The 26,345-nt window shown below is 45.2% G+C and overlaps 1 protein-coding gene across 3 annotated transcripts in view; it reads left to right on the top strand.

Annotated features, from left to right (window-relative positions):
- LOC135175489 (septin-10-like) overlaps nucleotides 1–3,442 on the top strand; it is a 111,962-nt gene extending 108,520 nt beyond the window's left edge. For all 3 annotated transcript variants that reach the window (XM_064143674.1, XM_064143672.1, XM_064143675.1), the window contains 2 exons: nucleotides 597–787; nucleotides 2,537–3,442. In XM_064143674.1, coding sequence (XP_063999744.1) covers nucleotides 597–787; nucleotides 2,537–2,546 — 201 coding nt within the window. In that variant the 3' untranslated portion in view covers nucleotides 2,547–3,442. The remainder of the gene's footprint in view (nucleotides 1–596; nucleotides 788–2,536) is intronic.
- Nucleotides 3,443–26,345: the final 22,903 nt, after the last annotated feature.

Raw genomic sequence — 26,345 nt, 5'->3', positions numbered from 1 at the left:
CATCTTCCTAGCCCTCCTTTGGACTCTTTTGAGTAGATCCCTTCTTGCAGCCCGTAAGTGGCTCTCCCAAGCAGACCTATTCTGTGTAGACATATTAGTGGATAAATATAATTAATATGTGTAATAATTTATTTATATAAATATATATATATGAAATGCATACTGGTGTAACTAAAGTATTTGTGATTCCTTGCTCACCTGGTTTTAGGGAAATAGATTCTGCTTTACAAATAGTGATGTAATCCTTCTGTGGCTAATAATTTCCTCTCTAAAGACCTCTTTATTTTTTACATAGTAGAGGTACAGTAAAATATAGTAAGAAATACAACATTCTCTTAGTGTCACCCATGGTTTCCACTTGTGTTTTGTGTGTAGTAACCTGGCTTCTATGAGAACAATCTGATATGAATGATTTCTTTCTGGATTGCTGACTTTAGTCTTGCCAGTTTTAGGAAAGAACTGAAATTGTTTTAAACTGCTTTTAACACAATCTGAGGTATGTTTTGCTATTTAATTGCAGAAGAGTTTTGTGTTGTATTATCACCACCTTGTGTTATTAGTTGGAAATACTATTTTTTGGTGCTTGCTTTGAGCAGATACAGACTAAATTTGAACATCACATGCTAATGCATCAAGAAGTGAAAAAGAAATTGGAGAAAAAGAAAAAAGTTCTAGAAAACGAAATAGCGCTGTTTATTGAGAAGAAAGCTAACGCTGAATCACTCCGATCACAAGCATCCGTCTCTACGCCTGTTGTTACTTTGAAGAGAGACAAGGACGGCAAAAAGTAAGTGCTAATGCTGGCCGTCAGAGGCAGCAATAGAGGAATTCTTCACATACCAGCTTTATAATGCAAATTTCAGTAATCTTTTCTTTAGAAAAGATAAAAACATGCTTCTATTCTGTTACCTGATAAGAAGACAGGAATGTGTAAAAAAGAATCGCTTACACTTGGATTTAGTTTCAGAGTGACTGCGGTGTCTTCTGTAAGCATTCTTTCTCTTTTTTTCAACCTCTTCCCATGAAGGAATTATGATTTTTGATTTTAAAAACCTGTGCTTTCATGTCAGAGATAAGGAAATTGTCAGTGTCCATCAACAGAGCAGAGTGAAGAGTTGGAGCGGGGGAAACATTCACCCAGGGAATTCACCCAGAAAAGGTCTTTGACTGCAGCCCTTACGTTTTGATGAAGCAGTCTGACTGCTGTTGTTCCATAGTACTAAATAAGCCTTCCTAGTACAGACTTTTTGGGAAGAAAGATTGATAGCATTGGCTATAAAATTACACTGAATGCAGAATATGACCTAAAAACGTTTCACATTATTCCTTCCCACCCATGTATTTATTTCTCCACCCCCAAAAGGAAAGCTTGAACGAATTGTGAATTTTCAGCAATGTACTCAGAAGTAGCCCTCAGAATAACATGCCCTTCTACTTCATATGGAAACATTGAGTGAACATTAAATTATTTTGAATTACATTTTTTCCTAGTCCAAACCTATCAGTCAACTTATTTCCTTTCCTAACAAGTTGCAACTTTACTGCAGGATGGTTAACACCTTACAGCAATAGAAAGTGGATGTTTTTGTTGCAGACATTGTGCAATCCTGCTAGATTCTGAAAAACTTTAGGAGCTGTATGAGTATATGCATTTTCATAAATACCATCAGGACAGCTTTGACATTTTTGGGGTGTATGCCAGCAGCCTGTGTTTTTGCCATAATTTACTGCATTTAGAGTAACATTACCCAGTCCCTTTTCTTAGATGCCTTTTTCTGCATTTACATGTGAAAGTGCAATTAGTAGTAAAAAAAAGTCCAATGGGATCCTGGGGTACATTAAGAGGGGTATGGCCAGCAGATCAAGGGAGGTTCTCCTACCCCTCTGCCCTGGTGAGACCTCACCTGGAATACTGTGTTCAGTTTTGGGCTCCCTAGTTCAAGAGGGATTGGGATCCGCTATAAAAAGTCACGCGGGGGGCTACGAAGAAGATTATGGGGCTGGAGCACTGCCCTGTGAGGAGAGGCTGAGTGTCCTAAGGCTTGTTGGTCTGGTAAAGAGAAGACTTAGAGGAGACCTAATCAATGTTTATAGATGTCTGAGGGCTGGCTGCCAATAAGGAGGGGACAAACTCTTCTCACTGGTGCCCTGTGATAGGACAAGAGGCAATGAGTATAAACTACAGCACAGGAAGTTCCACCTCAACATGAGGAGGAATTTCTTCACTTACTGTAAGGGTCACAGAGCACTGGAACAGGCTCCCCAGAGAGACTGCAGAGTCTTCTCCGGATACTTTCAAGTCCTGTCTGAGATGTGTTCCTGTGCAACCTTCACTGGATTATATAGTCATGCTCTGGCAGGGGCGTTGGGCTTGATGATCTCTAGAGGTCCCTTCCTACCTTTAACATCCTGTGATCTGCACTATTAGCAGTAATTCTCAACTTCAGAAAAAAAAAAGATTTGTTTTCTGTATTTTAGGTTTATTTCTTCAGAGTATGTTACAGTTTATATGCTTGATTCTGTGTTTCATTTGCAGCTTTTCATAATACTAACAACAGAAACAAACCAAAGTATTAATATTGATACTTCCACTTGAAGAAGCAGTGATTTGCAGTATGCTTTTGGAGGCACAGGAGTTGCATTTTCTTACTAAAGGATTTGGAAAGTATCTCTTGTTGCTGGATGCTGCAAAAGAAGAGTTTTGAAGTATGATCCATACACAATCCATTACTGTCACTGCCATTGTGGACTTGCTGTTATGAGTCTACCTTAATACATACTTGCCTTACCTCCGTGTGGCAAACCTACTTCATTTTAAGTGCATTATACCAAAGAAAATGTCTCTGCAATAAACAGTTCTGTTCATAACACGAATGCTGTAGTACAAAGGAATTCAGTGAATATATCTGCTGCAACCTTTCTAAAGAGTTACTTTCAGTATTCAGTGAATATATCTGTTACAACCTTTCTAAAGAGTTATTTTCATATGGTATGGTGTGTTAGTCTACTAACTGCTATTTAATACAACTGTTGACATAATTCAACCATTTACTGATTTATGGACAGGTTTTATTAATGGGCTTCTATATGCAAGCACTGCTCTAAATTTCAGATGCCATCTTTTTGATCAAAATTGGTTGTGGCGTTTTTGCAGTGCTCTACTGTTGCATGGTAGTTTATCTGACATTACTAACTGAATGTGTAAAGCACCTATAACTTTTTATGCTTGCAGCTGTGGTGTCCAGTTACAGCAGAGGCTGAATTTCACAAAAAGTAACTGCAAGAGTTCAGAGTGAAACAAGTTTAGAACATTTTTTATGTGTTCAGTAGCCCTGATAACTAATGGAAAACTGTAAGAGGTGCAGTCCTCTGTAGTTTTATGTAGCTCTTCAGAAATTAAATCCTGACCTGATAGAAATAAAGTACATTGGTTTTGCTTGGGCTTCTGTTGTTCTGCTTCCTCTCTCTCCCATGTTGCTAAAAAATAAGATTGGAAAAAATACACTGTACATAGTGTTCCAGAAAGGCAACATGGCTTGTGTTATATTTGCCATATGCCACTGTACTTACCATAGAGTCACAGAGTATCTCGATTTGGAAGGAACCCAGAAGGATCAAGAAGTCCACCTCCCTGCTCCTTGCAGGATCTGAAACTAAGCCATGTGACAAAGAGCTGTTAACTCTGACAGGCTCGGTGGCATAACCACTGCTCTGAGGAGCCTGTGCAGGTGACTGACCTCACCTGCCATTTCACTGACACAGTGGTGCACATCATATAAGATTGTTTTCCTTCAATTCTATAGGAAGGGGAAGAAATAGATGCTGAGATACATAAACCCTTTGTTGATCAGGACAGGGTCAAATTGCTAATTCACAGACTCCACAGGCTGTGACACAGGAGGGAAGGGTTAAGAGGAGACATTCATTTAGCCCACACAGTGTGTAACTTCTTTCAAGAGAAGAAAACGAGCCAGGCCCAGGCCTTGTGATTGCTGTCTGACTTCCTGAGCAGAATGTAGTTTGATGAAGGATCATACATTTTCATTTGGTTTTGTACCACTGACAGGGCTATTTGTGTTTGATTAGAAGTAAGAAATATGCCCTCCTTAGAGGAGGTAACAGCCAAATGAAAGGAAAGAAAAAACACTTTTGGAACTGAGTAGTAGATTTGGAAATGTTATCAAGTAATCTTGAGCAAAACCTGATTACAACTGAGTGGTGTGTACTGTCAGAACTCAGTTATCCCTGGGTGGCTTTTCCCAGTCACTGATATTATTTGGCTGAAGCACAGCTCTTCATCAAGTGTTGCAGAATCACATCAAAAGAGAGATTTAGCTGCCTGTAGTGTGGCCACTTTGCTGAGGTCAAAGCGTAGGATGGTGAAGTACTGTTTGACCTAGATAGCTCTGTGTTTGGCCAGAACCAGAGGATGGTCTGTGCTTTGACATCTGGCAACCATGGATAGTACCATGTGGATACCACATGTGTTGGACTCAGCCCCAAACCAGAACTTGTGCAGGCACTTGTGCAGGACTTTGGAACAGGTGACAATTAAAGAGATTGTGTTCAGTGGTAGCAAGAAATAATGTATCACAAAATGAGGAAGACAATGGGTTTTTCTCTCCCCCCCCAACCCTGCCCCAAACTCAGTGGACAGTCATCTGTAAGCATGAGAAGGTCACCTAAAGATGCAATATCAGATATGCACACAAGTGCACATCCCAGCATGTCCCACCAGGTCTCCTGGGTGCACTAAGCACAGCATAGCTACCTAGCTGTGGGAGGTGACTGTCCCACTCTACATTGCACTGGTGTGGTCCCACCTCTGGCACTATGTACACTTTTGGATGCCTCAATATAAGAAGTACATCAGCCTATTAGAGTGTGTCCAGGGGAGGATAAGCAAAGATGGTGAAAGACCTCAAAGGCAAGACTTATGAGGAGTTACTTGATAAGTTCTGCTTGGAGAAGAGAAACTGAGGGGTGACCTCACTGTGGTCCACATTTTCCTCAAGGTAGGCAGCAGAGGAGCAGGTGCTGATCTCTCTCTGGTGACCAATGATAGGATGTGGGGAAATCAAGTGAAGCTGTCAGAGGATTTGGACATTAAGTTCTTCACTAAGAGACTGGTTGATCACTGAAACAGGTACACCAGGGAAGTGGTAATGCCACCAAGTCTGTCAAGAGTTCAAGGAGTGTCTGGCTGATACTCTGAGTCATATGGTTTAGTTTTAGGTAGTCCTGCAATGAGGAGGAAGCTGGACTCAATGATTCTTGTTGCTTCTTTCCAACCCGAGATACTCTGTGATTCTGTGATCCCAGAATCACAGAAAAAATCCAGTTGGAAAAGACCCTCGGGATCAACAAGTCTAAACAATATCTCTACTGTACAAGGTTCACCTTAAACTATATCCCTAAGCACCACATCCAACCAACTTCTAAACACATCCAGCATCGGTGACTCAACCACCCTCCTAAGCAGCCTATTCCAATGTCTGATCACTCTCTCTGTGAAAATACTCTTCCTAATGTCCAGTCTAAACCCACCCTGTTGCAGTTTGAGGCCATTCCCTCTTGGTTCTATAGTTAATTACCCGTGGGAAGCACCAACCTCTCCACATCGTTGCTTCAGGTAAGTGTAGCCAGTGATGAGGTCTCCCTTCAGCCTCTTTTTCAAATTAAACAGCCCCAGCTCCTTAGTTGCTCTTCAGAAGATTTATTCTCCAGGCCCTCCACCAGCTTTGCTGCCCTCCTCTGCACTCACCCCAGCACCTCCACATCTCTCTTGTTCTGAGTTACCGTCCCTGGAGCTGTTCAAGGCAGGACTGGACGTGGCACTTGGTGCCATGGTCTAGCCTTGAGCTCTGTGGTAAAGGGTTGGACTTGATGATCTGTGAGGTCTCTTCCAACCTTGGTGATACTGTGATACTGTGATACAATACTTGAGGGGTGGCCACACCAAAGCCGAGTACAGGGGGCAATCAGTACTCTTGCTGGACGCAGCGTTTCTAATACAAGCCAGGATGCCACTGGCTTTCTTGGCCACCTGGGCACACTGCTGACTCATATTCAGTTGCTTGTCGATTATAACCCCCAAGTCCCTTTGATCTAGACTGATTTCCAGTCACACTTCTGTCCTGGTAGGGCACCAATCCTGCCAGGCAGGTTTAACCCTTGCTCTCCTCCTCCTGTTGTGGGTCTGGGAGTGAGTAAGCCGAGCAAACAATGAGGGCTTCTCCTCGGCAAAGCCTTGCGGGCTCAGGGGGCTTAGCACCTCGTGTCAGGGGCCGTGTGCTGCCCGCACCGTGCCTGCGTACTCAGAGGAGGCAGGAAGCTTCGACTTCATTGGGCAGAAGCAATGTGCTAGTGCCCGTTGGCCAGTTTGATTTCCAAACCAAGTACACAAAGGGGGATGCTGTAGAAACCGTGCCTCTCTGTACCTGTCTCTCTGCACCGTGCCTTTGTCTGCACGGAGTCTCCTGGTTGGCGGCTGGTTGCAGGCAGCCAGGTGCTGCAGCTCACACCAGGGGCTTAGCAGCATTTCTTCCCTCTGCCTGAAACGTTTGTATTTCAGGGGTCACAGCACGAGTTTGAAAGCGTCTTTCATACAGGAGACTGACTCCGGGACCAAAGGCACGGTGAGTACCTGTGCTGGAGCGAACGCCAGGACTCCACAGGCATGGGTAGAATTCTCCCTGTTCTCCTGTTGCTGTTTTCCAAGCTCTGGTTGTTTAAACTGCTTAGTCTGTGCAATTGCTTCCTGTCGACCGAAAATCCAAAGAACCTCAGGGAATTTCCCCGATTTTTAAATATTATTAATAAAAATAATATTCATACAGAAACTAATAGTCATCATTCACAAAGATTATTAATTTCCACTGCAACTTCGTCAGGCCAACCCCAGCATTGCTCGGGGTTGTTGTGGCCCAAGTGCAGGAGCTGGTATGATTTTAACTCGTGCGAACACCAGCCTCCTCCGTAACAACGATATCATCTCTGTAGAGAAAGAGAAGTACTCAAAGGGGAAAATGACTGATGGGAGCTTTGTGAAGATTTGTGTCCTTTGCATGCAGTGTATCGCTGCCGAAGGTCATTTAGTGTAACTCATAGACAGGTGAATTACCTAACCGAGGGTTTGTAAGGTAATGTGAGACATCGTGTTTTCGGCATCGAGGCAGCAAACCCCCGGGAGCTAGGGAGAGTTACCTGAAGGGCTTCCAATCAGAGGAAAAAGGCTTCACAGGGCTTGCCACTAGGGGGCGCTGGAAGGACGCGGCTGTGGCGTTAGCGGACCGGGACTGTGGCGCCGAGCCAGCCGCTCGGCCTGAGCCGGCTTTTGCCTGGGCGGCTGGAGCAGGTCGTCTCCCTGCTGGATCAGGACGGCTGGAGCACCTCTCCTACAAAGATAGACTGAAGGAATCGGGGCTGTTCAGTTTCGAGAAGAGAAGGCTTCAGGGAGACCAGCAGCCAGCAATAGAACAAGGGGACACAGTCTCAAGTTGTGCCAGGGGAAGTATAGGCTGGATGTTAGGAGGAAGTTCTTCACAGAGAGAGTGATTGGCATTGGAATGGGCTGCCCAGGGAGGTGCTGGAGGCACCGTCCCTGGAGGTGTTCAAGAAAAGCCTGGATGAGGCACTTAGTGCCATGGTCTAGTTGACTGGATAGGGCTGGGTGCTAGGTTGGCCTGGATCATCTTGGAGGTCTCTTCCAACCTGGTTAATTCTATAATTCTATGATTCTGTGATTCTATGATTACAGCTCCATTTCAGTATCTGAAGGGGACATAGAGGAGGGCTAGGGAAGGACTGTTTCAAAGGGCTTGTAGTGATAGGATGAGGGGCAGTGCTGTGAAACTGGAGCAGGGCAGATTCGCGTTGGGTGTGAGGAAGAAGTCCTTTACAATGAGAGTGGTAAAATGCTGCAGCAGGCTGCCTAGGGATGTAGTTGAGGCCCGGTCCCTGGATACATTCAGGATCAGACTTGATGTGGCCCTGGGCAGCCTGGTCTAGTTGGAGGTGTCCCTGCTCACTGCCAGGGAGCAGGGCTAGATGAACCTTTGAGGGTGCCTTCCAGCCCAATGCAGCCTGTGAATCTCCAGAGGTCCCTTCCAACATCAGCCATTCCATCATTCTGTAGCTTCTTTAGCATCAGTATTTTTTTTCCACAGAAGAGAATATTAACTTATTCTCTGTACAAACAAAGCTGTAAGCACAGGAGGGAGTACAGAAGTGCAATGAGAGCTCTAAGCTCATCCTTATTGCTGTCTACAGCTACCTGAAGGGAGGATGTAGCCAGGTGGGGGTTGGTCTCTTCTCCCAGGTAACCAGCAACAGAACAAGGGGACACAGTCTCAAGTTGTGCTGGGGGAAGTATAGGCTGGATGTTAGGAGGAAGTTCTTGATAGAGAGAGTGATTGGCATTGGAATGGGCTGCCCAGGGAGGTGGTGGAGTCACCGTCCCTGGAGGTGTTCAAGAAAAGCCTGGATGAGGCACTTAGTGCCATGGTCTAGTTGACTGGGTAGGGCTGGGTGCTAGGTTGGACTGGGTGATCTTGGAGGTCTCTTCCAAGCTGGTTGGTTCTATGATTCTATGATTTGGTTGATTGTGTCTGCTAGGGCATTAAAGTGCTGACACCACTCTTTATCATTTGAAAACTGAAGAGTACAAATGCATGTCATTCTGATCCAAAATATTTTTAAGACTTCCCAGAAATGGTTGTGAAAATAGCATTCTTAGGAAATACTGTTGAGATGTGCCAGGGTGGTTTCTGAGTGATCATTCTGTAAGCCTTAAACTCTGAAAAAAAGTCTTATGAAGCTGCACACATGTCTTTTGTATCTCTTCAAATCCCTCTTTATTTCTGGGGTGCCTGTGCTTGCAATCCATAAGTAATTGCCTCTCTTGATACTTTCATGTATCACCTTTTATTAGTGTGGCTTTCATAAATAAGAAATCTAGCCAAGTAATAATTTCAGAAATAAGTTCTGTTTTCCAGCAGGAATTTGCCTTTCTTTGATTTTCATATCTAAGTGTGTAGGATTTGGTTATATTCCTATTCCTATAAACAATCCACAAATGTATTTCATTCCTACCTATCTAGATGTGTGTGTATGGATAGATTAGATCACTCACGACAAGTGCCACAGTTAGATAAGCGTGGTCCCCAGGCTGTGCTGATCAAATCAAGAGACTATTTTAGTTCTTAACACGTGGTCTTGATGCCTGCTGGTAGTTTCTCCATTCCCTTGTGCTGGGAGTAGGAAATCTTCACTACCCCATTAGTCTGTTGCCTTTTGGAGGGGCTAATCTTCCCACTCTCAGTGATGCAGTTAGTTTTCAGTACCTGTAAAATTTTACTCCTCTGTCCTCACAGGGCTAGTCCTTCCTCTTCAGGAAAACATTAACTCCTTGACCTGAAGAAGGCCTTGGTAATCATCACCCCTTTAGAGGGAAGAGAAAATAAATAGCATTATTAGAAAGAGGATAAGAGGACACTGGCCTTTGCATGGCCTTTCTGGACTAGATTTTTCATGGCTGCTTCTTACAGCTGTTTTGTTGAGATGGTGGTTATTTGGCTAGTTTTGGAAAAGCCAGATGGAGAAGGGAGAACTCTGTTCTCCCTTGTACTGATGTTGCAGAGACACCTGGTCCTTTAACCTTCTGGGAAACTACCTGAAGGGAGGTTGTAGCCAGGTGAGGAGTTGGTCTCTTCTCCCCAGGCAACCAGCGACGGAACAAGGGGACACAGTCTTGAGTTGTGCCGGGGGAAATATAGGCTGGATGTTAGGAGGAAGTTCTTCACAGAGAGAGTGATTTGCCATTGGAATGGGCTGCCCAGGGAGGTGGTGGAGTCACCATCCCTGGAGGTCTTCAAGAAAAGCCTGGCTGAGGCACTTAGTGCCATGGTCTAGTTGATTGGACAGGGCTGGGTGCTAGGTTGGTCTGGATGCTCTTGGAGGTCTCTTCCAACCAATCTATGATGATGCCAGTGTCTTTTGGTAGGGACAGCCGAACTGTCTGGTGAGAGATGTGCAAGCAGACAGAGATGAGACTCACAGAACTCTGTCACAACCTTTCCTCTAACTCTGGTTAGCCTTCTGTCACATCATTAAAGACCCATTTTACTTGCAAGCTCCAGGGGAAGGCTCTTACTAGCTGCCATCTAGAAACACAGCAGGCAGCACTGATGGACTGTGCAGAGGAATACAAAATACTGGTTCTGTTTCCTGACTGCATCCACAATAGATGAATGATGTCTAAGTTTTGCCCCAAGGCTATAACATTCTGTACTCCTAATAATTTAAAACATGCAAGTGCACAACACAAATTCCTATATCTGAGAAATAATTTGTCTGTCCTGATGGAGTTTAAGACTGGTGTGTATGTTTTATCTCCAAAGTTACAGAAGTATTTTTGCTCATGTAAGCATCTCATGGGAAAAAAAAAGTCTCATAGACAACTTAGAATATCTTCTGACTGCTTCTCAATCTTCCATGTATTTATTATCACAAAATATAGTAATAACACATATTGGAAGGTACTGGTTGTATTTACAGCTAGAAAATGAGATCCACAGTGGGTAGGACTCAGATTTGTCATTATTATTGCTGGTGTTAGTATTATTTGCACCCATTCAGAGCAAATGTGCTATAGAAGCAAATCCATCATACATTTCCACATAGGAAATCTGTGATGGGCTAGATACTTGGGCTGAGATCCTTTGCTGAGTATGGGTATTTGTAAATGGTTCTCAAACTGGTTGTTGCTTTAGGTGCTAAAACAGAGGAACTTTTATGTAGCATGATCTGTGTAAGGAAGATGATGATGCAGTCTGATTTCTGACCATTTTGGTCTAGGTTTACAGGAGACCTTTGTCTCCCTAAATCCAGAATTTAAATGCCTTGTGCTGTTGCTTCTAGATTTCCCAGTCCCTGAGGCTTAGAAACGTGCTTATGTATGTGTTTAGTGTCTCCAAAACCATACTAGGATTCTGGAATCAGCATGGTCCATCATGAGGACCTGAAATGTCTGAGTGTGGGCTCATCAGAGGAGAGACTTCCCTGATAATTTATCCCAAATGTATTCTGAGTTGTCAGTCCATCTTGCTGGCATTTTAAAGCTTTGTTTTAGGTAGTAAAGTATGCATTGATCCTGAAATGGAAAGAAACAAGTTTATGTTCATGTCAGATTTTACTCATTGCTTTAGTATGGTGGCAGTTGTTTTTACTAAATGAAGCTATTTCAACAGGAGATAATGACTAAGACCTACCTCAAAATACCCTGGGCTGACAGACAAGATCATTGCCTGAAAGATGAGAAAGCTCATTTCAAACCTCTGTTCCAAGTTGGACAGGGCAAGGGACAGAATTTAAAACTCTCCACAGAGTGAAATTGTGGATGTATTCCTATAGATTTTTGAGCCAGGGCTTTCTCAGGTTGCTGAATGATAATGCTCTTTGGGGAGGCAGGGGGAGGCAGGTATTTATGTATGACTGCTAGGAGGCTCTGAAGTCATCAGGAAGAAAAAAAAAAAATGAGAGAAAAAGGCAGTTTTAGAACTTCTATTCCAAACTTCCCTTTCTGGCACTTTGGTCATGGGAGCTGGTTCATACTGGGGAGCTTCTTGTAGCCTCCTTCCTTGGTCTGGCCTCAGGCTTATCCCTGACCTCTCTGGTTCAACTTTCGTGGAGGCTGAGCCAGTTTCTAACTGAATTAATGTCATCCAGGCACAAAGGATTTCCACTTCAGCACACAGACAAAAAACTTAATTTGTATTTTGGTGACTGTTGGAGAGATTCTTGCTAGCAGAGGACACAAAATGATAAACATGAGCAACCCGTGCTGGGAGCGTCCTTGAGTCCATCTTGGGAGTTAAAATACCAGGCGCTGGGTAGCACCCCCCACATGGAGTTGCAGGGGGTGGAGTGCCAGCTGCAGGTGGGCAGAGTTAGCCAGCCCCTGAGGCTGACCCTCAGATTGTTGTGGTATATTACCCTATCCATGCCTTACATGTAACCCTGTACCCTCTATATGTAACCAATCTTGGTGGGGCACGCCTCTTGCTAGAATGCATGTAAGTCTCTGCATAAAGCAGACTATGACCATCTAACCATACTGGTGAACAAAGAGTCATTGTACCCAGGTGCTCCACCGGCGATAGGTGACTAAAGAGGAGACCAAAAAGCCATCTGACTGATGGCAACCTGTGACAGTGGCATGGGTACCCCAGCACATGATGGACAAGCCAGGTTGGGAGGAAAATCACAGAACTCCTTCATCTCCCTCGTTAATCTTTGCTGGGCTGATCTGTGTCTAGCCTGGACTCTCTGTCTGGAAAAAACTTGAGGGCAAAAGTGAGACGTACCAAGACTCTTTGGGATGCTGCAGTTCCATGAGCTGAATTCTTAAGTTGCCAGCAGTGCTGTTGCTCTTGCTCAGTAATTTTGGAAGAAGAATTAAGGAAAACCTTAACTAAAAGACTTAATGATGTTCCTGTCCAAAGAATTACTCTCATAGTAGTCTAGTGGGGCTGGAAACAACTCAGTTTATAAATCCAGCCATTGAAAACGTGATTACAGAAACTAGAGAACACTACCTGAGAGCACTGTGGAGAATATTGCTGGTAAGTAAAATGCAGCACTGGTAGACAGAGCAGCAGATTTCCCTATTAAGGGCTTGCTTGCTAGTTACATGGTGTGAACATGCAGTACTGGGGTGCATCAGGAAAAGTGTGACTAACAGGTCTGAGGAGGTTCTTTTTCCTCTCTACTTTGCCCTGGTGAGATCACACCTGGAATACTGTGTCCAGTTTTGAGCTGCCTAGTTCAAGAGAGATAGGGACTTGCTGGGGAGAGTCCATTGGAGAGCCGCGAGGATGGCTGGGGAGCTTGAGCATCTCCCCCAAGAAGAGAGACTGTAAAACCTGGGGCTGCTTAGTCTGGAGAAGAGAAGACTGAGAGGTATGATCAATGTGTTGTAAAGGGTTAACCCTCCTGGAGGAGTGGTCTTGACCCTGACCCCTCCCTGGGTGTGGGTCCAAACACTTAACAGGTGTGGTGGTTAGCCCACTCCCTAGAATCCCTATAAAAGCAGAGGGACTTGCTGTTTCTGTCCTGCCCTGCCTCCCTGCCTCACAGCGTCACCGTCCTGTTTCCTGGTGCTCTGTTTTGCCACGAAGTGGACGAATCCACTGCCATCGAATCTGGTTGTATATCTATATTTTGTATCTTGTTTTCCCTTCTCTATACCTTTTGAAACTTCCCTACCTCATATACCTTTTATTTATTGTTAAACTTTTTCTCCTTTTGCCTTCCAAATCACAGTGAGATTATTTATTTGGGTGTGCTTACCTTTCCTCTCTACATCTAATTCCTTTTCTTTGGGAAAGAAGAGGGAAAGGCATCCTATAAATTATTGTTGGTTCTATTAACTGTATTTGAGTCTGTGGGAAATTTAGATTAGAACTGAGACATGTGTACAAATATCTGAGAGGTAATATCAAGTGGGTAGAGCCAATCTCTTTTTGGTGGTCAGCAGCAATAAGACAAGGAGCAATGGCTACAAAATTGAACATAAATGGTTTCACCTCAACATGAGGAGAAACTTCTTTACAGTGAGGGTGATGGAGCACTGGAACAGGCTGCCCAGAGAGGTTGTGGAGTCTTCTCTGCAAACTTTCAAAGCCCACCTGGATGCATTCCTGTGCAAACTACCCTAGGGGTTCCTGCCTCAGAAGGGAGGTTGGACTCGATGATCTCTGGAGGTCTCTTCCAACCTCTAAAGTTCTGTAATTCTGTGATACTTTGGCTCTTAAGCCATGAGTGATCCTCAAGAGTTTCACTGGATGTTAAAATGGAGTTTGTGTATTAGCAGAGCTTTACTGGATCAATAAGATGCTGCACTGCAAGCTGTGGATTAATGATTGTTGCAAACGGTTGGCTGAGGTTGCTGTCACTGTTAAGTATTCAGATAAAGGAATATCAACCACATATGGTAATTGCTGAAAGCCATGTCTGGAAATTTGCCTGGACGGGGAGTTTGAAAAGCCCTATAGAATCCTATGTGCTTTATATATTTACAACTTTACAGTTCTCATAAGATGTAGTATGAATGTCATGTCTGAGGACATAACTGAAGCAGTAAATTCCCTGCCCTTTAACAGAAAGACAAAACCTCCATGCAGGTGTGTTCAGTTTTCAGAACCTGCCTTTCTCTCACATCTCAAGAGACTGCAGCTGTGTCAGTGAGTTTGGCTGGGGTGGGGTGGAAAAAAATTCCAACTTGGTATGAAAAGAAGTTGGAAAGTGCTAAAAATGGTGAGCAATCTACCCAAAACTCTACAGAGGAATTTACACTTGTGTGTGCTTTCACATAATTTTACCCCCACTCAGCATCCAGTCAAATTTTAAACAGAAGGACTACAAAAGTATCCCTAATCCTGTAAATGTGCCAAATGGAAGAGAAACACAGACTGAGGTGTCTTCTGGGTTCCTATTTCTAGTGTTATCCTTTATCTGTTTGCTTTCAATAGCTGACACCCAGTTAATGACTTAAAGCTACTAAAAAACGTTCTTTGGATAAAATGCTTTGATGTAGATGCTCAGAAAAAAGACAAACATGAGGGCAGAGACTTCTGGATTTATGGAACACCATGTCTATTTGCAGGAAAGACTGTGTTTAAAGAATGTTACAATTGTCTTGGAAATAAGGAAGGAGCAGTGTATTGAGGCTGCTGTTAGTCTGAGTTTCCCTCTATCTTCTGTTGAGTGTATTTTTTGTTCATTTCTTCTTTCTGGATTTTAAAGCCCATTTTGGTCTAGTTTATGGAGGCTGCCAGTGAGGGGTGCTAAATAACCATCCTGGAGAGGCTACAGCTTCTCGAGCTGTGTCCTACTTGAGTCAAAATTATGTTTAAGCATAAAAACACCCCCTCAGGGAAAGGAAAGCCATGAACGTCCCACTTTATAAAGCCAAAATTAAAGGATTGTCAGGATTTTACTCCTCAGAAGCAGCCAGGGTGGAAAATCCTCAGGTAGTTTGAAGTCTGTGAGAGTGCAGTTGCAGGAAGGATTCAGCAGTGTGAGATATGCATGGCTGGTGGGGATGGGATCACGGGTGTAAGGAACCCTAGGGGCAGAGAGAGTGCTGCTGGAGTGGGCACAACATGGTAGTGATGAAAATTAACCTGCCCAAAGTGGGGCCTTCCCTACAGTATATTTTAAAGTTCAGATGCTGAAAAGGAAGGCTCCTGAGATTTTTCTGTCTTGTTTTAGTTGCCAAATGTGTGAGAGGTTCTTTTGATTTAGAACAGTTTTGCAGGAGGTTTTCTTACTGCACTGGTTTTGGTCTTTTTTTAATTCTAGCCACAAGAGCATGTGCTTCCTCTTGCATCTTAGCCATTTGCTCACTAAATCTTCTGGTGAGCCTCTGCAGCCTTTGAGCTGAAAATGTGTGTTACTTAAGTCCAAGAGAATGCTCTTTGCTAATATACTTAGTGATTTACATCCTCCAAAAATCCTGCAGAGTAAAAACTGCACTGCTGATGTCCCTGCCCTAGTGTGTGGAGATAGGAGCTGGAAGGCACGTTGGCTCTTTCAGTCACCATACAGATGCTTGCTGCTTCCCGGTGTAATGCTCTGTAGTGCTGTCTCAGGATGGATTTGGAAGCAGTTCAAACTAGAGATTAAAGGCGCAGATAGAACCAGGTAACACAATAGAAAGAAAGAAATATCTTGGATTTCTGATGCAGCTTCTTGTAGGGTTGGAAGGGGTGATGCTTGTTCTTAACCTGTTAATGAAGGCAAATAGGATAGAAGCTGTCTCTGTCACAGCAAATGGTAGACAGCAGAAGAGGAAAAAAAAATCCATCATCTGAAAGTCAGCAGTGGCAGGAGAAGTATTTTCTCTTTCTGCTGGAGACAAAGGGAGTACTTGAATTCTGACTCCTAAATGACAGTTTTCTACAAGTCCTTTGGGGGGGAAAAAAAGGCTTTTCTTCTCCTTTCTGAGCAAAACTCGATGAAATAAAACATGTAATTTCATTTCACTCTGCACAAATTGCTCTTCTGGGCACAATGAAACATCTTGTTCTCAGGCATGAGTGGGTCCATGTGGTCTCAATACTTACCTGTCATGTGAGGTTCATCCTTCAGCCTGCCAGAGAGGATTTGCTCTGGGCTCCTGTGCTAATGCCTTGGGCATCTGAATGATGCTCCAGGAAGGAAAGCATCCAAGTCACAGCCCTTACAGCTGGGCTAGGCAGCAAGGGACACTGCTCACACCAAGTGATGTGGCAGGTGGGCAGGAAGATGGCTGAGCCTCAGCTTTGCTTGGTGGCTCGAGGATCATCCTCGGAGCCTAATGGGGCAGGTCCATCTTCACTTGGGAAGAGGTGTTGACTGTAACTAGCTCTTTGCTGCTCAGGTAAACACCCTGATTGCTCAGCTAGTGGTATCAAGGGAAAGGCCAGTAGCGTGGGGCTAATTTACAGCAATGGTGAGGCTGCACCTTGAATACTGTCTTCACATTTGGACCCTTCACTACAAGAATGACATTGAGGTGCTGAAGTATGTCCAGAGAAGGGCAATGAAACTGGTAAAGGGTCTGGAGAACAAATCTTACTAGGAGTAGGTGAGGAAACTGAAAGGAGGCCATAGTGAGGTGGGTGTTGGCCTCGTCTCCTTAGTATCAAGTGATAGGATGAGAGGAAAGGACCTCAAATTGCACCAGGGAAGGCTTAGATGGGATATTAGGAAAAGAGTGGCCAGGCATTGGAACAGTTTGCTCAGGGAATTGGAGAGTTACAATCTCTGGAGGTGGTGTAAAAATGGGTAGAGATGGCACCTGGGGACGTGGTTTAATGGCCATGGTAGTGTTAGGTTGATGGTTGGACTTGATGATCTCAAGAGTCTTCTCCAACTGAAGCAATTCTGTGACTCTTCCCTGGGAACACAGCATGGGAACAAAGCTGGTTAAGTGCAGCCTTTGGTTTGTGTGACATAAATGTAGCACGGACAACAAGTAATGCTTGCCATCCTTTTGCAAAAGATTTGGCCATAAAACTTGCTGAGTGCTGCTTGGGAGAGTTGCTCTTTGATTTATCACGTCATTGCTTTTTGCTCACTGTTGCACAGCCTGTCACCTCTGCAGTGTGAAACCATGTCCCACAGCACCAAAAGTAAGGCAGCAGGAGGGAGGAACCTCTGCAGTGCTGAAGGCACCTTCCCAGGGACATCTGACTGCAGTTGAGCTGCCCATAGCCCCCGCCCTGTGGGCAGCTACCTGACTCCCAGAGCTCTCAGCAAAGCAGAGGGTCTCTCCCAGATAGTGCTGTCAGAGCACCAACTGTGTGGAAGTTAAATAGGGATTTCAGTGTCTTTAAACTGCAATATGATCCCATGCTATTTGTGACATGTAATTCCAGTGGGGAGAAGCTGTGCTCCTGTGTGCTCTCTTGCTTTCACACAGGCACGTACTCATTCTTCATCTCTTGCTTACAGACTTACTTTAGCCCTTGCTTTCTGAGTGCCTCCATCATGAAATATCTCTGATTATTTTCCCCCTGTATATTGACTTGCACCTTCTCCAGGCTAAACTTCACAGTTAATCCTTGTCTGCGTGGGAGTTGCAAAGTTTTCAGGTCATGCTGCATTGTTTCTCTGTTCTTGCTTGTGATTGTAACACCTCCCAGCCATGCCCTGTGCATGTGTTCATGAGTGCATAGCAACCAACTCAGCTATGTGCTGCTGGGTGGTCGTTTGGGCTGGGCTTGTTGGTGTGTCGCTGGTGTTAAAAGGCATGTCAGCCCTGATGGACTTCTAAGAAGTGCAGGGCTCTCCAGCCCTTCCAGGCTGAGCCTGAAAGCCTGATGTGATGGGGAGACAACCTGACTGGATCTGCTGGTATCAGAGAGAGCTTTTAGCCTTTCACTGGTGCTTAGAGGTTATGTGCTAGCACTATGACAGTGTATTTTAGTGGCGTGGTGGCAGCCTGGTCAGGGACATTTATCAGGAATCCTCTCTGTTAACAATGTGAAAGTGGAATGAGCTATAGTTTGGGGATAGGTCTGGAGCCCTCAACATAGGAAGGACATGGACCTGATGGAGCAGGTGCAGAGGAGGGCCATGAAAATGATCAGGAGGTTGGAGCACCTCTGCTATAAGGACGCACTGAGGGAGCTGGGGTTGTTTGGTCTGGAGAAGAAGAGGCTCCAGAGAGACCTAACAGTGGCCTTCCAGTACCTGAAGGGAGCCCACAAGAAGGATGGAGAGAGACTGTTTACAAAGGCCTCCGGTGATAGGATGAGGGGCAATGGCTTCAAACTAGAGTAGATTTAAACTGGATGTTAGGAACAGGCTTTTTACGGTGAGGGTGGTGGAACACTGGAACAGATTGCCCAAGGAGGAGGTTTGGGTCCCATTCCTGGAGGTATTCAAAGGGAGGCTCTGGGCAGCCTGATCTAGTTGAGAATGTCCCTGCTGACTGCAGGGCAGGGGTTGGACTGGTTCACCTTTTGATGCCTTTTCCAACCCAGACCGTTCTATGATTGATTCAATGATAAAGGAGACACCCAGTGGGCTCACCTCTCCCCAAACTAAACTGGGTTCCCAGTAGGCTGAAGTGGGAACAAGATGCCAGGGAAGAGCAGGAAAGTAGGTTCAAGTCCCAGATCTGCACAGGCCCTGAGATCTCTGCCTGTCCATGTTCAGCTCTGAAACAAGGTTGGTATTTCCCTGGGGCCAGGAGTGCAGGAAAAGAATCCATTAGGCCCTAATATGAGCAGCTATCAATGGCTCAAATGTTGTCATTTTGTAAGCTGGAGGATGGGCATTGTAATTAGTGTCTCAGGGCTAGGACTCCTTTAGGTCTGCACAGAAATGGAGTAGGTGCTAATGACTGTGGACAACTACGTGGGTGAGTCTGTGCATGCACATCGTGCTGAGGCTCTTTACTTCAGAGGTAAGGCATATGTTGCTGGATGCATAAGGGATGATAACTCTCCAAATGGCTGATTAGAGCATGAAGAGTGCTTGTTTAGTGTTATTTTACCTTTGTTTTCACAAGGGCTCAGTAAACATATCAGCAGTGAGAAGGGCTTTTGTACTTGTTGCTCACGGATGTGCTTATCTGCTTCGTGTCTGTATGGCTTCACAGCTCTCATGGTGTTAGAGGGATGGAGAGCAGATACTCAGCTTTGGGGCTCAGGAGGAATGGAGAATGGAAGTGGACTGGGGTTGACTGGGAGCTCTGCCAGCGGACAGAAGAGCTGAGCAGCCAACATCTGCTTTACGCCTCCGCTTCCCTGGGTGTTAGTGCTGGGGGCACTTCAGCATCAGTGTGGTCAGGCAGCTGTATTGATGACTGTCCCAAAGGAGGGATGAGAAAGTTCCACCACATAGCACTGAGGTGACCTATTTCTACCGCCTCTGGGGATTTTGATCTGCTCTGTGGTTTGCTTTTCCTTCCTCTTTCCATCCCTCTCATAGCTTTGCTGTAGCCTTTCTATTGCCAGCTGAGGCTGTTTCAGGAGGTTTAAGGAAGAACTTGGTGCTGCTGGACAAAATCAATTTGGCCACGAGCAGCCACAGTGTTTAAAAGCAGTTTGGATGTGGTGCCTGGGAATGTGGTTTAGGGTGAACTTCGTAGAGTTGTCAGTTGGACTTGGTGATCCTGAGGGTCTATTCCAACCTGAATGTTGCTGTAATTCTGTGATCCTATGTTCAATGATTCAGTGATTTTGCAGTTCTGGGAAATAATCCCTAAGTCTTGATGGCTCAAGGGCAGCTGTACACACTGCTGTCCAGGCTGTTTGGAAAGGACCTTACCCCCAAGACCCTGCAGTGAGAAGGGAAAGCAAATTGCTTCTGGACATCTGTCACTGCACTGGTTTGATTCTCTAGCTATGCCAGTGAGGAGGGATAAAAGTCTTGGAGGCAGGTGATGTTGCAAAAGGGAACATGTATTGGCTGGGCAGCTCATAGAGCACTCCTCCACCAGCAAGAGTCCATGCCCACCAAGGTCTGCATCACTAAATAAGCCCATGGTTATTCTTCATCTGCTGGGTGATTCTGGTGTGTGCTGCTTCTGCATCATTGGCTTTTTCCTTTCTTCTGTTCAGGTTTGCCACATGGGTTCATGGCCCAGTGGTAGCTGACTGTAAAATCCCCATTGCCCTTGAACCAGAGATATGCTCTTGCTGAGCATCCCTTTGATGTTGAAACAGCTTCTGCCAGCCCTGCAGCTGACCTGCCTGGTGTGGAGCAAATCTGTGGAGAAGCAAAAGTATGGGCTGACCTTGGCAGCATCAGGGTGGTACTGGGGCTGGGCCTGTCAATGTCAGGGGGTTATCTGAAGGCTCAGCTCTCTCCTTGGCTTAAAAGTGAGTTATATAAGAAAGGGGGAAAAGAAGGATAAGAAATAAATTTGAGACACTTAAAGAAAAATCCCAAACCACAACAACTAAACCAAAACATAACAAATGAACAACACCCCCCCTAAAAAAACCCCAACAAACCAACACCTGTCCAGCACTAGGCTGCAGAATGTGCTCTGTTAAAAGAATAAGAAATTCTTTAACAAATGCAAGTCAATATTGTAGCAGATTAACTCCTTTAAACATGAGGTAAAAACCGAGTTACACTTATTAGGATACAATGGAGATTTAAGTGTGACATTGAAGAGATGTGTTCTTTGTAATATATTGGATTTGTTGTAATGTTATGAAGTCAGAGGCAGACCTGGCACCGTGCCCTCCTTCACTTCACTACTGTATCATAGGAACACTTGATGCCATCAGTAACAGGGAAAGGAGCAGGCACCAAGGGTAGTTTAACAATCTGTTGTGTCACAGTTTGGCCCCAGGGGTTTAAAGGGGCTAAAATTAAACCCCCAAATCCATATAAGTAGGAAACAGTTTCTCCCAGGCAACCAGCAACAGAACAAGGGGACACAGTCTCAAGTTGTGCCGGGGTAGGTATAGGCTGGATGTTAGGAGGAAGTTCTTGCCAGAGAGAGTGATTGGCATTGGAATGGGCTGCCCAGGGAGGTGGTGGAGTCACCGTCTCTGGGGGTCTTCAAGTAAAGCCTGGATGAGGCACTTGGTGCCATGGTGTAGTTGACTGGCTAGGGCTGGGTGCTAGGTTGGAGTGGATGATCTTGGAGGTCTCTTCCAACCTGGTTGATTCTATGATCACCAGCATCCCTATCCAGCACCCCAGAAACAGATTAATGTTTAAATTACAGCATTCTGCTCAGTGAGGATGGTAATTTTAGACTTGCTACAAAGATCTTTTGTGCTGAACTCTTCTTAAAGCTCTCTTAGGGTCTCCTCAATTCAGTTACAGTGCTGCTCCAGCCGCTGGAAAAACCTGGGCTGCCAGGCTGCCTCCTGTACGATGACAGAGGGACGCGGTGTGAAAACAAAGAGAAACTCTAATCTGCATCGAGCCCTAATGAAACTAAATTTTGCCTTAACTGCATTTGCTTCTTCTGCCATCACTGTCACATGCCAGAGGCTTTTTTTCCTAATTGAAAATGATAGCTCCCTGGGTGCCAGGGAGTCATGTGGCAGCCTTTTATTGCTGGGTGGATTAGATGCCCTCTGTATATCACATACCGCCTGGAGAGATGCGGCAGATTTTATTGATATGAGGGACAGTCCTTCATCGTGGGTTTTTGCCTTCTCTCTCTCATGCTTGCTTTCTCAGTGCAGCTCATTTCCAATTTTATTAACATCTGGGATGTAGTAGGAAGGCTTCAGTATGATAATTAGCAGTGAGCTCACGAAGGAAAATAAAAATCCCTGTTTGGAGGGGTGCAAAAGTGTATCCTTTGGCTGTTGTAGCAAAGGAAAATTTGGGAGAAAAAGGAGAAAAAAATAATTCCCTGAATTTGCCTGACCACAAGAAAAGTTAAAGGAAGAGAATTCACATGTCCTCAAAAAGGTTAATTTAGTCTATCAACCTGGGAAGATTAATGAAAGTGCAAAAACTAATATGGTTTAGAAACTAAGTCAGCTTTAGGAAGCAAGATAAGGCTAATGACAAAATAAATCACTTTATAGTGATTTAGCAAGAGCGGCTTATGAGTAATGAGGTACTTGGTAGATGTCCCTTTCTGAGCCCAGAGAGGGTGGACCAGCAGCTCTCTTGTCTTATGGTCAGTAACTAAGGTTGCATCCTTTCATCCTGCCAGGGCTGCACTGAACAGGGAGTGATAGATACAGTGCTGAGAATCACTGGCCGCAGGCAGCAGGGCTGCAAGATGAATCTGTGCCACTGCAAGCCTTACCAGCACTGAAATCAGCAGAAATGGTGCAATATGGGGTTTCCAGAGTGCAGTTTGCTTTGCCCACTGTTAAGAAGAGCAGCTTTTCCTGCACTTTAGAAGTTGCTCTGCAACTGGGTGAACCTGAAGTAGTTGATGAGAAAATGGGGTGTCTTGGGTAGCTCCTTCTCAAGATAAAATCTGTTTGTGGCCCTCTTCTGCACCTCACTCCATGGCCCAGGGTTGTCTTGGTCTCCTACATTTGGCTGTCTTAATTTTGAACTGAATCTCCTCCAGGGATTATCTTGTTCAATAACAGTAAATCTCCATCAAGAATCATAGAATGGTTTGGGTTAGAAGGAACCTTAAAGACCATCTAGTTCCAATTCCCGTGGCATGAGCAGGGACACCTTCCACTAGATCAGGCTGTTCAAAGAGCCCCATTCACACTGGCCTTGAACACTTCTAGTAAGATGGACATCCGTAACTTCTCTGGGCAACCTGTTCCGTTGTCTCAACACCCTCAGAGTAAAGATATTTTTCCTTGTATCTAATCTAAAGCTACCCTCTTTCACTTTGGACCCATTACCCCTTGTCCCATCACTACACTCCCAGGTAAAGGGTCCTTCCCTATCTTTATTAGGACCCCCCTCTTAAGTACTGGAAGGCTGCTGTAGAGTCTCTCTGGAGCCTTCCCTTTTCCCGGCTAGCCATGCCCTAGCTGCTGATTGCACCTGTGCTTGTGGGTGCCAATGGGAGTCTGATCCAGTGTCATCCAGGGGGGGTTCAAATGCTGACCTGTGTTGCATGCTGAAACTGCCTGGATAGGCAGTCCAGAGAGTGGGGAGGGAACAGGCTGCAATATTGATGGATGAGCCCCATTTGAGCACTCCTGGAGCTGGGTCAAAGCACTAGAGGCTGCTCCAACCCTTTCTGCTCCTGTTGAACCTGAGGAATTGACTGCCAGAATTGCAGAGGATGTGGGACATGCTGCTCCACCAGTGGCCGGAGTGTAATACCCAAGGTTGAATTGCTTCAGGCATCAGCCAGTACAGAGGCAGTGATGAGATTCTCCACATCCTTGAGACAACCTCCAGAGCTGCTGGCCCCACTCCCAGTGCAGTGGTTGATCACTGGGATGGAGGATGGAAGGTGCCTCAGGCACTTAAAATCTTTATTCTTCGTACAAATAACTGAATGCCTGCTGGAGCAGCACCTGGTGACTTGATCCTTCCCACCCCAGTTACCCTCCCTTCCTTTCTTGTACTTTCTCTCAGCTAATGAATATTTATTTAGACAAAGTGAAGCAGTGCTTTTAACAAATCATCTTGGGCAAAGTGTAGCATTAATTTGGTATGTATTTCCAGAGCACTTTACTGTTCTCTGCTCAGGGTAAATAGATGGAGGTGCAATATTGCAATGGCTTTTCATACTACACCATGGGAAATGCTCAATAATACATTTTCCTGCCTTTGAGTCTGAAGGAACACTGCTCTATTTAATGAAGGACTCTTCTATGAGGATTGGAGAGTGGAAGGAAGGAGGATTCAAATTTTTTTGCTAAATTTTCCTTTAAAGTGCCTGTTCCAGAGCTTTCTGACATTAATAGGAAGTTTGAGCACTGGTTCATTCTTAAATGAACCCTGGTTTTGCATCTCTAAACTGGTGGGAGGTCATCAGAGACAATCCAGAAACTGGCAGAAGAGCCATTCAGAAGGATCATGTCCTTCAGACAAGGAAGTAATTTGCAGTTCAGACCTCAGGGTGGCTTCCTTCAAACTCTGCTGTTGCTTTAGAGCTGATACTCAAATTTACAATGCAGCCTCCTCTACCACAAGCACAGGTAGACCTGGAGCAGCTTAAATGGCATCCATGGAAACAATGTGCAGCACAGCTGCATTGTAAGTGTTCAGGAAGAATTCCTGGCTCTTACAGTAGTGCTAGAGATGTTGTAGAGATGCATGTGTGTGTGGTTTATGTCCATATATGTTTATACACACACCATAGTAGTGATGGCAAGATCTGTCATGTTCATCTTGCTCAGCCACCTGCACTGATAACCACTGACAGTCCTTAGGCTGCCTGTTGACAAGGGCTGCAGGTCAGCAGCCACATCACCAAAGCCTTTTGAAAGTTACCAGCTGTAGTTTCTAATGACAGTCAGTTGCATGGGCACTCATTAACCACCTGAATTTACAACACTGACCTTAGCACTTCCTTCTTTTGGTGTGATGAGTCCCTTTCAAGGGATGCCCTGGTTCATCCCTAAAGGTCTCAGTCACATGAGTAGAGCTGGTGGGTGAACCCAAAATCTCAGCTGCCCCCTGGACAGAGCCCTCTTAGAGGAAGCTGCAGCTGCCACTTACTGATTTCCCTTTCCAAAGGTCCAGATTAGTATGACCATCCCTGGTGTATTTTCTTACTTTCAGACTGCCTTCTATCATAGCTTTTATTGAGTTATTTGGGTGTTCTACACCAAATGGTCCTGGGGCCCCCACAATTTTTACACACACCACTTGTGTCATTTTAACAGCTCTCTTTCTTTTTTCCTGCCTCGTGGATGTTCACGTGTGTTCTTCTGCGTGAGACATATTTAAAGAGGAAAATAAAAATAACCCATTAATCTTTTCCTTCCTCTGCCTCCCAGATGAGCACAACTGTTAGAGTAAACATAAACCTGTTCCTTAATTTATGGAGAAACTCAGTAGTCTAAATCAAGCTCTGAGAAGATTAGATTGTAAACTTCCAGCGGAAAAAATCAGGGAAGCCAACCCTACGAGTTGCTGAGAGCTTTGAGGTGTTGAACCTTTTGAGCTGCCACATCTCTTCCCTCCAGGACAAACTAAAGAAAACTGTTGCCTTCCTTGTGGAAAGTGCCTCCTGGTACAAATGCCAGCACAGATCTTGTGCCTGCGTGGGCAGCTGCTGAGAACACCAGCCCCAGCGGGCTGCCCCCATGCTGCCATTGCTGTGACATGCACCGTGTCTCACCATAGTGCTGGACAAAGTGCAGAAGTGATGCACTGAGCATGTTTGAAGGCTTTGAACTTTGTTGTAACTTTTTTTTTACAACCAACCAGCACAAAAGCTGCTGCATGTCCAGTGTGGGGCAGCAGGTAGGAAAGCTAAACCCCAGAACGTTTTGGTCTCTTTGGGAGCTGATGGTATTGGTTGCATTTCATTTTTCAGCTGTGTTCTGTAACTGTTCCCGCATGAGAGCATTGGAGATACTTGGGCAGTGCTGCTGTGTGTAAGACCAAGTCTGGTTTGGGGCAATCCCAAGCACAAATCCAGGCTGGGCAGTGAGTGGCTGGAGAGCAGCCCTGAGGAGAGGGACTTGGGGGTGCTGGTGGACGGGAAGCTCAACATGAGCCAGCAGTGTGCACTTGCAGCCCAGAAAGACAACCATATCCTGAGCTGCATCAGAAGTGTGGCCAGCAGGTCGAGGGAGGTGATTCTCTCCCTCTACTCTGCTCTGGTGAGACTCCACCTGGATTACTGCATCCAGTTCTGGAGCCCCCATTACAGAAAGAATGTGGATGTGCTGGAGTGTGATCATCCCAGTGGCCCTTCTTTGGACAGAGGGCTGGAGCAGTTCTTCCATGAGGACAGACTGAAAGAGTTGGGGCTGTTCAGTCTGCAGAAGAGGAGGCTGTGAGGTGACCTTTCAGTATCTGAAGGGGGCCTACAAAAAAGCTGGGGAAGGTCCTTTTTAGGTTATCAGGGAGTGACAGGACTGGGGGAATGGCTCAGGCTGGACATGAGGAGGAAGTTCTTCAGCATGAGAGTGGTGAGAGCTTGGAATGAGTTGCCCAGGGAGGTGATTGAGGCCCCATCCCTGGAGGTGTTTAAGGCCAGGCTGATCTACAATAGGGTGTCCCTGCCCTGGCGGGGGGGTTGGAGCTAGATGATCTTTGTGGTCCCTTCCAACCCTGACTGATTCTATGATTCTAATTTAAGAAGAGAAACATTCTGTGATTCTGTGAAATAGTCCAGGAGTGCAGCAAATGCATTTCTGCCTCTCCCAGGCAGCACAATGTGCTTCATCAGAAGAGAACGAGCTGGGAGCAATAGATGTAAC

This window comes from Pogoniulus pusillus, chromosome 5, assembly GCF_015220805.1.
Source record: "Pogoniulus pusillus isolate bPogPus1 chromosome 5, bPogPus1.pri, whole genome shotgun sequence".
Taxonomy (NCBI): Eukaryota; Metazoa; Chordata; class Aves; order Piciformes; family Lybiidae; genus Pogoniulus; species Pogoniulus pusillus.
Note: the sequence above shows the minus strand (reverse complement) of the source record. Positions and strands in the feature narration are given on the sequence as shown.